Raw genomic sequence first — 12,463 nt, forward strand, 5'->3', positions numbered from 1 at the left:
TCCCAACCAGGCTGCTGTCTGGGGGCCTCTTACCCCAGAGGGTGAGGAGAGAGTTGTATGCATTCAGAGGACTGGTCAGGGCTTGGACTTTAAACTCTTTAAGAAAGTAAGTCCCATGAGGGCACAGACATATCTGTCTCCAAAACTATCTCTAACCCTGGCACCTGAGACATAGTAGGGCCTCAAAAATACAGAATTGAGGGGTGTTGAACACTCCCTCCACTCCTTTGCCTGAGATATTTCAGCAAATATGTGCATTTCAGTTGGCCTCACACAACGCTGCCGCTGCTGCTGCTGCTAAGTCGCATCAGTCGTGTCCGACTCTGTGCGACCCCATAGAGGCAGCCCACCAGGCCCGGCTGTCCCTGGGATTCTCCAGGCAAGAACACTGGAGTGGGCTGCCATTTCCTTCTCCAGTGCATGAAAGTGAAAAGTGAAAGTGAAGTCGCTCAGTCGTGTCCGACTCGTAGCGACCCCATGGACTGCAGCCCACCAGGCTCCTCCGTCCATGGGATTTTCCAGGCAAGAGTACTGCAGTGGGATGTCATTGCCTTCACTGGCCTCACACAATGATTCTTCTTAAATATGCGCTAACATTTAAAGTCAAGAGAGCTCGTAGAAATCTGAGTTTCTGTCTTCTCTTGAACAACTAGAAGAGCTGGGACTAGAACCTTGGTCTCCTGTGCCGCTCTTCACTCACCGTAGTGTGGGTGATGCTCAGTGGGGTTGCCCTGTAGACTGCCCCTGAACTGTCCAGTTTGCAGCACCCTTGCCTGGACTACCTACCCCATGTGGGTAGCCCTGTGGGCCCCTATAGCTTATCTGAGTTCTCAAACCCAGTCCTAAAATCATGACAAGGCCTCCCTTTTTATAGAAAAGAAATGTCAGGTCCAGAGAGGATAAGTAACTTTCCCAAAGTTACAGAGTAAGTTAATGGTACCATCTCTTAGCCTCTGTCTTTCTAAGCCACCCCCACCACCAGCGCTTTGATACCCCAGGCCATTCCTCCAGTTTCCTCCACCCCAGGACTGGGAGATTTAGTGTGTAATTCCTGAGGCATGGGTAAGGACACAGAAGAAACCCTTGCTTGAATATAAAATGTGTCCTGTTCTTGGCCGGTGGCTGTGGCCACACAGGCTGCACCCTCTGGGTGGCCCTGCCCTGCACTGGGCCTTGTAACAGTCCTCATCCTGACCTACGACACCTACCTGAGGTCCCACCATCACCATGAAATCCTTTGATCCAGGAGACTTAGGTGCAACCAAGAGAATAGGAGACCCTCCCTCAACTCTGCCAGAGACATGAAGAACCATAGACAGAGCACTGGAGAAGGAAATGGCCACCACCCCAGTATTCTTACCTGGAGAATCCCATGGACAGAGGAGCCTGGTGGGCTACAGTCCATAGCGTCGCAAAGAGTCGGTCATGACTGAAGCTACTTAGCACACATGCATGCAGACAGAGCACGGGAGGCCTGAGTTTGAGTGCCAACATTGCCTCATACAAGTTGTGATGCATCAGACAAATTCTTTCACTCCCTGAGTCTCAATTTCCTCATCTAAAAAATGAAGATAAGATAATGCCTCACGACTCATGCGAAATGGTATTCCTTTTATGTTAACACACACACAAAAATGATACTTCATATTTTCCATGAGTGTATATGTGTCAGCCTAGTTTCCCCAGAAGCAGACCCTAGAAGAGATGTCAAGTGCATTCACTGTTTAGTTTATTTGGGATTTGATCCCAGAAAACCCTGTAGGAGAATGGGGAAGAAAACAGAGAAGAGAAGTGAAAGTGAGTCACTCAGTCCTGTCTGACTCTTTGCAACCCCATGGACAGTTCATGGAATTCTCCAGGCCAGAATACTGGATTGGATAGCCTTTCCCTTCTCCAGGGGATCTTCCCAACCCAGGGATGAAGCCCACGTCAGCAGACAATAAAGACGTGATCAAGTCAGTCCCATTGTCGGCGCCTAGAGCTCAGTTCTACTGGGAGTGCTGGGAGCCGTTGAGCCAGCTCAAGAGGTAGAGGAACTGGGATACTTATTTGCCTGTTCCTGTCAGTCACAGCTGATGGGGATGAGGTTTGCTCCCACGGACTGACAATACTCTAGCACTTTCACTTGCCAGGCTTATGGGCAGAGCAGGCCCCAAGGACCACAGAGAAATCTGCTAGATGAAGAGATACAGGTCCTGGCAGTTGGACATCCAGCGAGTGTTCAGAAGGGTGAACAGCTGAGCAAAGGGGGCGGGGCACTGACATATCTTCTTTAATATAATATGCAAATGCATGAGAAGAGGCTACCTGGGCGGGGGTGGTGAATGGAGGGGTGGCCGTGGAGGGCCTGGAAAGGGTACCTTACAGGTCTTATTCCAAAGGTGCCTTAGATTTAGCTTTATTGTTTTCATTTTTAACAAGGACGATGTAGTGTTTTACTAGGTGATGAAAGGTAATTTTAAAAACAAAAATGCATACCATCCAAAACAGAAAAGAATAGGCTCTGTCAACAATAAAAAAGAAAGTGTAAAAGGGTCAGAGCATGCAATGGAAACTTTGAAGTTTCCATTTGAGGGGGTCAGATTTGGGGGCAGCTGGCCTCGGAGCACGGTGGGAGGCTGAAGTGAAAAATTGTCCCTTGGGCGAACTGGCCACCACGTCCTTTTGGACAGGGGTCACCTTCACTCGGCTCCAATCAAGGAAAGACTTTGCTTCTCTCCAAGCAAAGATAAACAAACATGGACAGTCCTTCTCAGTTTAAACACACATTTGTGACTATTGTTTAAAAGGAGAAATCTCGGGCACCCTGGCAGCTAAGAGCATTTCATTCAGTTAGTCAGGTCCTTGGAGAAGGTGACTCTCAGAAACTGATTAGGGGGAATGCCTGTAGAAGAAGCTAGGAGAGGCTAGGAGAGGTATCCTATAAGATAGTAAGGCACTGTTCAGTCACTCAATCGTGTCTGACTCTGCGACCCCATGGACTGCAGCATGCCAGGCTTCCCTGTCCTGCACTATCTCCTGGAGTTTGCTCAAACTCATATCCGTTGTGCTGATGATGCCATTCAACCATCTCATCCTCTGCTGTGCTCTTCTCCTTTTGTTTTCAATCTGTCCCAGCATCAGGGTCTTTTCCAGTGAGTCAGTTCTTCACATCAGGTGGCCAAAGTCTTGGAGCTTCAGCTTCAGCAGCAGTCCTTCCAATGACTATTCAGTGTTGATTTTCTTTAGGATTGACTGGTTTGATCTCCTTGCTGTCCAAGGGATTCTCAAGAGTCTTCTCCAGCACCACAGTTCAAAAGCATCAATTCTTCGGGGCTTGCCTTCTTTATGGTCCAGCTCTCACATCCATACATGAATACTAGTAAGGCATGTCTGACTCCAAATGAAAGAAGGAGAGAGGAAAGAAGGGAAGAAGCAAGGGAAGGAGGGTAGAGATGTCTTAGACTGCAGGGCAGTTCTAAGGAAGGTTGGCAAGGCTGTCAAGGAGGTTCCATCAGAGGTCCCCCTGGCACGGGCCTGCCTCAGTACTCCTGCCACACTCAGTCACTGGGTGGGAGCAGCCCAAGGCAACAGTGATAGTCTTCAAGCACGACAGCTGGGGCCACTGGTCAATTCTGCCCTCTGCATTTGGAGATCTGAGAGGCTCATCCTTGAGGTCACCACATTAGATGGTGGCTAAAGCCATGAAGAATATAGCTGGGAAGGGGCCAGAAAGTGATAGGAGTTGGGGACAGTGCTCCTATCTTAGCCAGGGGGATAAGAGAAGACCCTGCTGAGAAACTAAGATCTGCAAGAAGACCTGGGTGAAGAGAAGGAGGCTTTCTGGGTAATGAATGTTCCAGAAAGCAGCCTGTGCAATGGCTCTGAGGTAGAAACATGATTGGTGAGTTGAGGAATAGCAAGAAGCTAGTGTGGCTGAAATGAAAAAATCAAGGAAGGGCTGGAGGAGACAGGACGTGAGGTTGAGGGGACCCCAGGTCATGGAGCCTTGGCCAGCCATAGAGGGGACTTGGACTCTTACTCCAAGTGAGATGGCAGCCCCGGAATATTTTGAGCAAAGGAGGGATGTGATCTGATTTATATTTTAAAAAGCTCATTTATCTGTAAGAGGCAGAAAGGGCATTCAAACCCAGCTCTTTCTGGCTTCAAGTGTTAGTTGCTCAGTCACGTCCAATTCTTTGCGATCCCACAGACTGTAGCCCACCAGGCTCCTCTGTCCACGGAATTCTCCAGGCAAGAGTATTGGAGTGAGTTTCCATGCCCTTCTCCAGAGGATCCTCTGGACCCTATATCTTTCCAAACTTTCCTGCCCTCTGCCTACCTTAAAGATAAAAGTATTCTAAGGAGGCTTACAAGTGCCCTTGAGTTCTGGAGTTGATCAGGTGACCCAGAGGTAACATTGAACACGCTAAAAATTTACTACTTGTTTGGAGCAAGTGGTTGGAACACATACATCTCAGAGTCAACCTTCTGACTGAGTCAGGCAAATGACCAAAGACCTGACTTCCTCTTTCCTATGTTGCTCGGTCACTTGCTGTTGTGTAAACCAGGGCATGACACCCGCCCTTTCTGGTTATTTGCAAAATCAAAGTTTTGAGCTCTTGATCAGAAAGAAGCTGACAGTTGGGAAAGGGAAGAGATGGAGAGTCAGAGGTGACCCCTAAATGTCCATTATGGATAGCAGTCACTTGGAGGTTTGGCTGGTTCATTCAGAAGAGTCAAGGAACCCGAGGAGAGGGAGCTATGTGCTCCTGAAAACTCTTCGGGGACTTGGTCCCCAACAGTGGAAGGTTTTTCCCTCTGCCCCCATGGCTGAGCTATTCTGAGAAGGGAAAGTTCCTCTAAATGGACAATGTTGAGCCCTGGGCCCCTGGCGGTCTGCCTTCCTAAACTTCCTGTTTGGGTTACTCATCCCCACCCCCTCCTGCTTTCCCTGCTGTAGCCTCTGAGGCTGACCCAGTGGAGAATGGGAGGCAGAAGAGCTGGGTTCTTGCTCTACCTGCCACTGACCACCTAGGGATCTCTCTGCTGTGGGCCTCCATTTCCCCATCTGACAGATGGGTTCCTATATATGGACAGCCTAATCCATGTCAGGCCCTTTCTAGGCATGGCTTCAGTGCCACCAACTTCATACTCCACACACCCCCACCCGCTCTAATGGGTCTAGTACCCTCTTTACTTTCTTCTATCGAAACTTCCTATTAAGGCAATCTTTGCTGTAAGCCATTTACACCTGAGTATGAATTGCAATCCTTTGTAAGAATTTCCTTTACACTCAGCAGGACTCTTTGAGGTTCAAGGGCACATAAATCCAACTCAGACTGGCTCAATCAGAAAAAGAAGGATATTGGAAAGTCCACGAGCATATCAGCTTCATGCAGGATTAAAGAATCTGTATTTCCTCATTTCTAGGCTCCGCTTTGCAACAGCAAGCCTCTTTTCCAGCCAAATGGATGACTCTCATTGGCCAGAACTGAGTCACATGCCCAACTCTGCTTCTATTACTGCAAGTCTGATTGGCCAGACTTCATAACAGACCCATTCCTACAGTCAGAGGTTGAAGTCAGCTGTGCTACAGTCCAGGAATTGAGAATGGGAGAGGGGTGGTTCCCAAAGAAAATTGAGGAGCTATTGTCAGAAGGAGGAGGAGCAGATGCTACCCAAGAAAGAACTATAGCTGTCCCCTTCGGAGACCTAATCACCCGACATCTCATCTCATATCTGGGGAAACTGAGGCCCAGAGAAAGGCTGGGACTTGCCTGAGGTCACACAGTGAGTTTGCAGCAGAGGTGGGACTGAACTCCAGGGCTCCTCGCCCCCAGCCCTCAGAAGCCACTGCTTGAGCCTAAAAGCTCCTGGGAAACCACCTGCCACCCACTCCACAGGATGCTCAGGCAGGGTTCTGAGAGTTCAGGAGGAGTCTCTGAGGCCTCTGTGGCCAGCACTGTGACCATGGGAAGCAGTCAGCCCAAGAAAGCTGAACTTTCTTGTTTCCCTTCCACGCAGCGCCTGCAGAAGCCTAGGGGATGGGGAGCTGGTTTCAGGTCCCAGCGGTTCGGCAGTGAGCTGAGGAAGTATCTTTGCTGGGGATCAGCTGTTCTAAGTTAATGTGGGGTCAGGCAAGCCACTGCTGCTCTCAGGGCCTGGTCTTGAGTCAGATTAGACAAGAAACATGTGTTTTCCGAAATTTCAAAGAGCTTTTCAAATCCCTGTCCCATAGGACCTCAGGCCAAGCCTGAGAAGCAAGTGCCTCCTATTATAAAGGGGTGGGAGAGGGGAAATGGGGCTCAGAGAGGGCAAGAGCCTTACTCAAGGTCACACAGCACTCAGTGGAAGAACTGGAATCCAAAGCCAAGTGTTCAGACCCCAAGCTTGGCCTTCCCTCCGCTACATTGGTGGGTCTGAGATTTCAGTGTGATAAGACTCCTAAAGAATTGTTTGAAATGCAGATTCTACGCCTTCATCCCCAGAAACCCTAGTTCATTCAATTCAGAGTGTTGCCTGGAATAGTCAAGAGTCAGTGAGGACTCTTTGGGTACAAGTGGCAGAAATCCAACTCAAACTGGCTTAGGCAAAACTGAGAATTTACTTGCTTGTGAATTAGAAAAATTCTGAGGTTGAAAAGTTTTGGGCATAGCCAGATCCAGGTGTTCAAACATGTCTTCAGGAATCACTTTGTCTCCATTGCTCAGCTCTGCTATCCTCTGTGATGGCTTCCCTCTAAGGCAGTCCCTCCCTTCATGATGTCAGAATGGCTCCCAAGAGCTCCAGTTTCCTACATTCACACCTGCATCTATACTCAGGTCTATACCTAACATCTACATCCATTTTCATATCCACAGCACATACAGCCACATCTATACCTACACCCATATCAACAGCTACGTCCACATTCACACCCACATCTACAACAATGCTTATAGAAAGAGAGTGCTTTTTCCCTAATTTTCCCAGCAAAACCCCAGGGCAGACTCTGCTTTGGATAGGATCACATACATACCTATAACTGAACCAACCACCGTTGGTTGTCAGGAGGACATGGAATTCCCTAATGAGTTGGTCCTGTATCAAGTTATCAATCCCTGAAGACAAGGGAGGGGTTAGCTCCCCAGAAGCCCCACTGAAGGCTGGGTTCCTAGGGAATATCCAGGCACGGTTATCAGAAGAGGGCTGGATGCTGAGGAAGCAAGAGCAAAAAATATTCATCGTGCCCAATTCTCAACTAGACTAATCACACAAATCACCTGGGCCTCATAATGTACGTTCTGATTTGGGAGGTGGGGCCTGAGGTTTCTCATTTCTAACAGCTCAAATACGATGATGATGCTGGTTTCCATGCTGGCCATGCTCCGAGTAGCCAGGCACTCTGTTACATTTCTAACTCACTTCGAGCCACTCTGTGGTCTCCACCCTGCAGAGAGGCCCTGGGTTATACAAACTTCTTCCCTCGCCCTCTCCCCACCCCATCCCATGGTTCCAAAATCCAGCCAAACACCAGCATCACCTATTTGGGAAAAAGTGAAAGTCGCTCATTCCTGTCTGACTCTTTGCGACCCCATGGACTATATAGTCCATGGAATTCTCCAGGCCAGAATACTGGAGTGGGTAGCCTTTCCCTTCTCCAGGGGATCTTCCCAACCCAGGGATCGAACCCAGGTCTCTCACATTCCAGGCAGATTCTTTACCATCTGAGCCACCAGGGAAGCCCAAGAATACTGGAGTGGGTGGCCTATCCCTTCTCCAGCAGATCCTCCTGACCCAGGAATTGAGCTGGGGTCTCCTGCATTGCAGGTGGATTCTTTACTGAGCTATCAGGGAAGCCCATTTGGGAACCACTTGTCAACATATAGGGGTTTCCCTTGTGGCTCAGCTGGTAAAGAATCTGCCTCCGATGCCGGGGACCTGCCTCCGATGCCGGGGACCTGGGTTCAATCCCTGGGTTGGGAAGATCCTATGAAGAAGGGAAAGGCGACCCACTCCAGTATTCTGGCCTGGAGAGTTCCATGGACTGTATAGTCCATGGGATCACAAAGAGTCGTCCATGACTGGACTTTTTTTTTTTTTTTTTTTCATTTTGTCAACATATTGACAAAGTGAGCGACTTTCACTTGTCAGCATATTGCAGACTCAGCTGTCAAATCACTGTCCCCTGTGTTCTTTGGTAACCTTTATAAGAGGACCCACATAATAATTCTCTTTTGAATTTAGTGCTCAAAAAATTTGTTTCTGTCAGTAAATTGCCATGCTTCCCGGGTTTTATGTTAACAATGTACAATTTCCTGTTTTATCTTGGCTAGTAGGAAGCTCAGAGATAAATCTAGTACCCAATGGCAGAAACAGTAGCACCCCAGGCTTCTGATTCAATCATCTTTCCTTTCAAATGGTGCAACAGAACCCTTTTTGAGTCTTGAAGTGCTCTGTACATGGTTTATTATCATAAGCTCCCTCAAATTCTCTTTGAAAGACAGTGCTTCTATGAAACATTCTTGGATTTCCCCAAATCTTTATTGAAATCCCTCCCTCTCTTCAAAATTCAACTCATTATCCTGCCGCTCAATTATTATACACAGGTTGTTTTTACTATGAACAAAGTAACATATATATGTTAGTGAAAGAACCTGGATATGTATTAGATTCACAAAATGGCTTGATATTATATATGTCTTGCAGGTTGTTTTTCTCACTCAACAAGTATTTTAGAAGTCTTTGCATGGCTCTGACTGTCTTTGCCAATACCTCACAGCTCCTTGGGAACATAATTTTGAACGTAATTTTGTGTGTCTAATCTATACATCCCAGCTGGAGCAGGAGCCAGGTCCAGATGCCTTTATCTTCAACTGACTCCAGAAAGCATGGGCTCTGGGCACACATTTACTCACTGACCATGTGACATGTGACCATGTGACACTCCTACTGTGTGCCAGCAAGGTGCTGAGTTGAGCACCAAGGCACACAGACATGAGCAGGACCCGTCTCTGGGGTGCTGCTGTGATGGCAATGTTCTATATCTGCACTGCTGAGTAGATAGCTTCAGCCACAGATAGCTCTCTCTTTTTAATATTTATTTCTTTCTTTGGTCGGGTCTTAGTTGCAGCATGCAAGATCTTAGTGGTAGCATGCGGGGATCTTCAGCTGTGACATGTGGGATCCAGTTCCCTGGCCAGGATTCCAACCCAGGCCCCTGTGCATTGGGAGCACAGTGTCTTAGCCACTGTGGACTTGGACCACAAGGGAAGTCCTCACAGACAGCTCTTGAGCACATGAAACATGGCAAGTCCTAGCTGAGATGTGCTGTACATGTAAAACACACACTGAGATATGAAGACTCAACATGAAAAAAATATATATAAAGTATCTCATTGATCATTTTATGTTGATCACATTAATAATTTTGACATATTGGGAAAAGTAAATACATCTTAAAATTAATTCCCTTGTTTCTTTTTACCTTGAAAAAACACGGCTATGGAAAATTTTAAATTATATACATGGCTCACATTACATTGCTGTGTCTAGTGGTCATGAAAAAGAGCATTTCAGAGGCCACTCCAAGCCAAGCAGTGGAGTGGTTTTCTTGGTTTGGGGGAAATCACATTTTATGCAAATTTGACTCTTGCCCATATACCACTTAAAAAAATACTTCACTGTGCAAAAATTGAACTAACAGGAATTCCCTATTTTAAGAAATTAACTTCTCAAGTATTGTCTCTAAACTTGAGGGCCAAAGGACTTGCAAACAGTGTTCCCCCAGGGCAGGGCCACATCTGCCAGTAAATGGAAATGATATGATTAGCACTTCTATACAACTTACTGTGTGGCAGACACCTTCAGACTTCCAACTCACTCTGTCACCACCACCCTGGATCATGTGTTTATGTGTTAGGAGACCTGCTCCTCAAGACCCTGTGGCCACATTGAATATGTAAGTTGACGATGTAAGGAATACCAAATACATGCTCAGAGAGGTGGAGGGAGCTGCCCTACCTCCCACAGCCATCCTCTTCCCAGATCACCCTTAACTTAATCAAAATATATGAAATGGAATATGATTTTCTGTCATACAAAACCTCACAATAAGCTGTTTTATTTCCCACAACTGTAATACATATTTATCACAAGCCAGAGAGGTGTTGGTTTTCATTTTCAGTTCATATGAGTACGTTATAAAACAGTGATTAATTGCAATAATTTTTCAAATTAATGATCCAGCGCTCCAGGAGTCTGGATCAGTTCCTTACTTTATTCAGAAAAGGAGAATGAAGCAGAAACCGCTTAAGTCTTAAGGTGGTAAACTGTTCCCAACTCCCACCAGGACAGACAAAAACATCCTTGTAAATGAAAAGAATCTTTAAAAAAAATAAGTAAATAATTCCCATAAACCTAGGAATTTGGGTTTTTTCCTTAAGCCACAAACACATGTTCATTCTAACAAGATAAGTATAACTGCTTTAGAAGAAAATTGCAATTGTGCAGAGATGAGGAAAACAATTACTTCCTTATGTGACTTCTCAGCAAACACGGGCACATTTTGAGAAAAGAATAAAAGGTTTCTACCACTTTAACGATGAAGTTTTGACTCTGATCAGATCAATGTGTTTTCTTTAAGTGTCTTTAAATTTTATAAATCCATCAGCAAAGTCCATCAGCTCTACCTCCAAAATATCTAAGTTGATAATGCAAGGGATACCAAAATGTCTCCTGACCCTTTCTGTTCCTTATCCCCTCAGTAGCCACCACCCCAGGCCAGGCCACCATCAAGCATCTCGAGCCTGGACTTCTGACCTATTCTCCAAAGGCGGTACTCCACCGATCAGCGGAACAGCTGACAGGGTTATTTAAAGTGTAGATTGACTCCTGTCATCCTTCTACATGAAACTTTTCCTGGTTTCCCATCAGCCTTAGAAGGCATCCAAATTCCTCACCACTGTAAAGATGGGGCAGCCTCGTGGTATACTCTCTGCTCTCTCCTGCCTGTGATCTCTAGCCACACTGGCCTCCTCTCAGTGCCTGATTCTCTTCAAGCACATTCCAGCCTCAGGGCCTTTGCACTCACTGTTTGCACTCACCTGCTGGGAACACTGTTCCCTCAGAGTGTTACATAACTGACTCCTTTGTGTCAGTTGGGCCCCAGGTCCAACATCACCTCCTGAGAAAGGCCTTCCCCAACCACCCTGTCTAAAGAGGCCCCACATGGTTGTTCCCTGTCAGCATCCTCTTTGAGCATCCTCACACGTTTCACTAAGTAAATTTATCCTGTTAATTATTTGCTACCTGTTCTTTATCTGTGTCTCCCATCCATCTCCAGGGTGAGCTCCAATAGGGGTGTGAACTTGCTTGTCTTAGTCATGATTTAGCAAAGTGCTCAGTAGGGAATTCCCTGGTAGTCCAGGGGTTTGATCCCACGCCTCCACTGCAGGGGGCACGGGTTCAGTCTCTAACTGGGGAACTAAGATCCCATATGCCATGTGGTGCGGCCAAAACAAATACATAAATAAAAATGTAAAGAAAGAAAAGTGCTCAGTAAATGTTTACTCAGTAAATGAATGAACGAATGAATGATCAAATAAATCCATGAGAGAAAGAAGGGAAGGAAGTAAAAGAGGGAGGGAGGGAGGAAGGAAGGAAGCCTTTACAAGGCAATTATAAAGTGATATGAGGGGATGGTGACTTGATTGTTTGAGCCACATTATGTGACCTGGTCTCTATCATTTAATATAAAATATTAACTTATTATATATGAGAGTATAGTCTTACTGTTGGCTCGGAGCCTGACTCTAGACTATTTCCCCACCCACGTACTTTCTCATCCTCCCAACACCCTGAGAGTAGGCTGCATTATTATCCCCATTTCGCTGATGAGGAACTGAGACTAGGGAGCAGGGGGAGTGATACGAGAGCAGTTGGTATGGGGGCGGGGGGAGGGACCAAGCATCAGCTCAGGCTTTCTGACCCCAGAGTGTGTTGAATTTCAATGATCATCACGATTTATTCTCTTAATAAACTTCCTGTCGCCGGGGTCCTTGGTAGCATGACTTTGACAACTTGTCAGCTCTGTGTGGGTGCGTGGCAGACGTGGATATGGGGAAGTCCAGAGATGACAAGGGGAGAGTGAGCTCCATTAGGTGAGGGTGAGGTAGGGGTCTGACACGGGGAGGGGAGCCAGCCTGGCAACAGGGTGTCTCAAGCCCAGCATCAAAGACTCCCCCTTGTGGGAATCAGAGCAAGCTGGTCTCATTTCCCTTCTCTCTACCGCAGGATGGGGTGCGTGAAGTCCAAGTTCCTCCGGAACGGAGGCAAGGTCTCAAAAACCGAGCCCAACACCAACCCACACAACCCCGTGTATGTGCCGGATCCCACGTCCTCGGGCAAGCGGGTGAGTGGGGGACGAAAGGGGACACCGGCGGCTATCGGGGCTGCCCCATGCTGCCCCAAACTGCTCTCACAATTCCCTGTTCTCCCAAGG

General features: G+C 47.1%; 1 protein-coding gene and 1 long non-coding RNA gene across 2 annotated transcripts in view; one reads left to right on the forward strand and one right to left on the reverse strand.

Moving 5' to 3' along the window:
* Nucleotides 1–12,463, reverse strand: part of LOC139036746 (uncharacterized) — a 56,466-nt gene that overhangs the window by 4,272 nt on the left and 39,731 nt on the right. The window lies entirely within an intron of this gene.
* HCK (HCK proto-oncogene, Src family tyrosine kinase) overlaps nt 1–12,463 on the forward strand; it is a 41,898-nt gene that overhangs the window by 3,805 nt on the left and 25,630 nt on the right. The window contains exon 2 of the mRNA XM_020916171.2: nt 12,256–12,373. Coding sequence (XP_020771830.1) covers nt 12,257–12,373 — 117 coding nt within the window. The 5' untranslated portion in view covers nt 12,256. The remainder of the gene's footprint in view (nt 1–12,255; nt 12,374–12,463) is intronic.

This window comes from Odocoileus virginianus, chromosome 9 (assembly GCF_023699985.2).
Source record: "Odocoileus virginianus isolate 20LAN1187 ecotype Illinois chromosome 9, Ovbor_1.2, whole genome shotgun sequence".
NCBI lineage: Eukaryota > Metazoa > Chordata > Mammalia > Artiodactyla > Cervidae > Odocoileus > Odocoileus virginianus.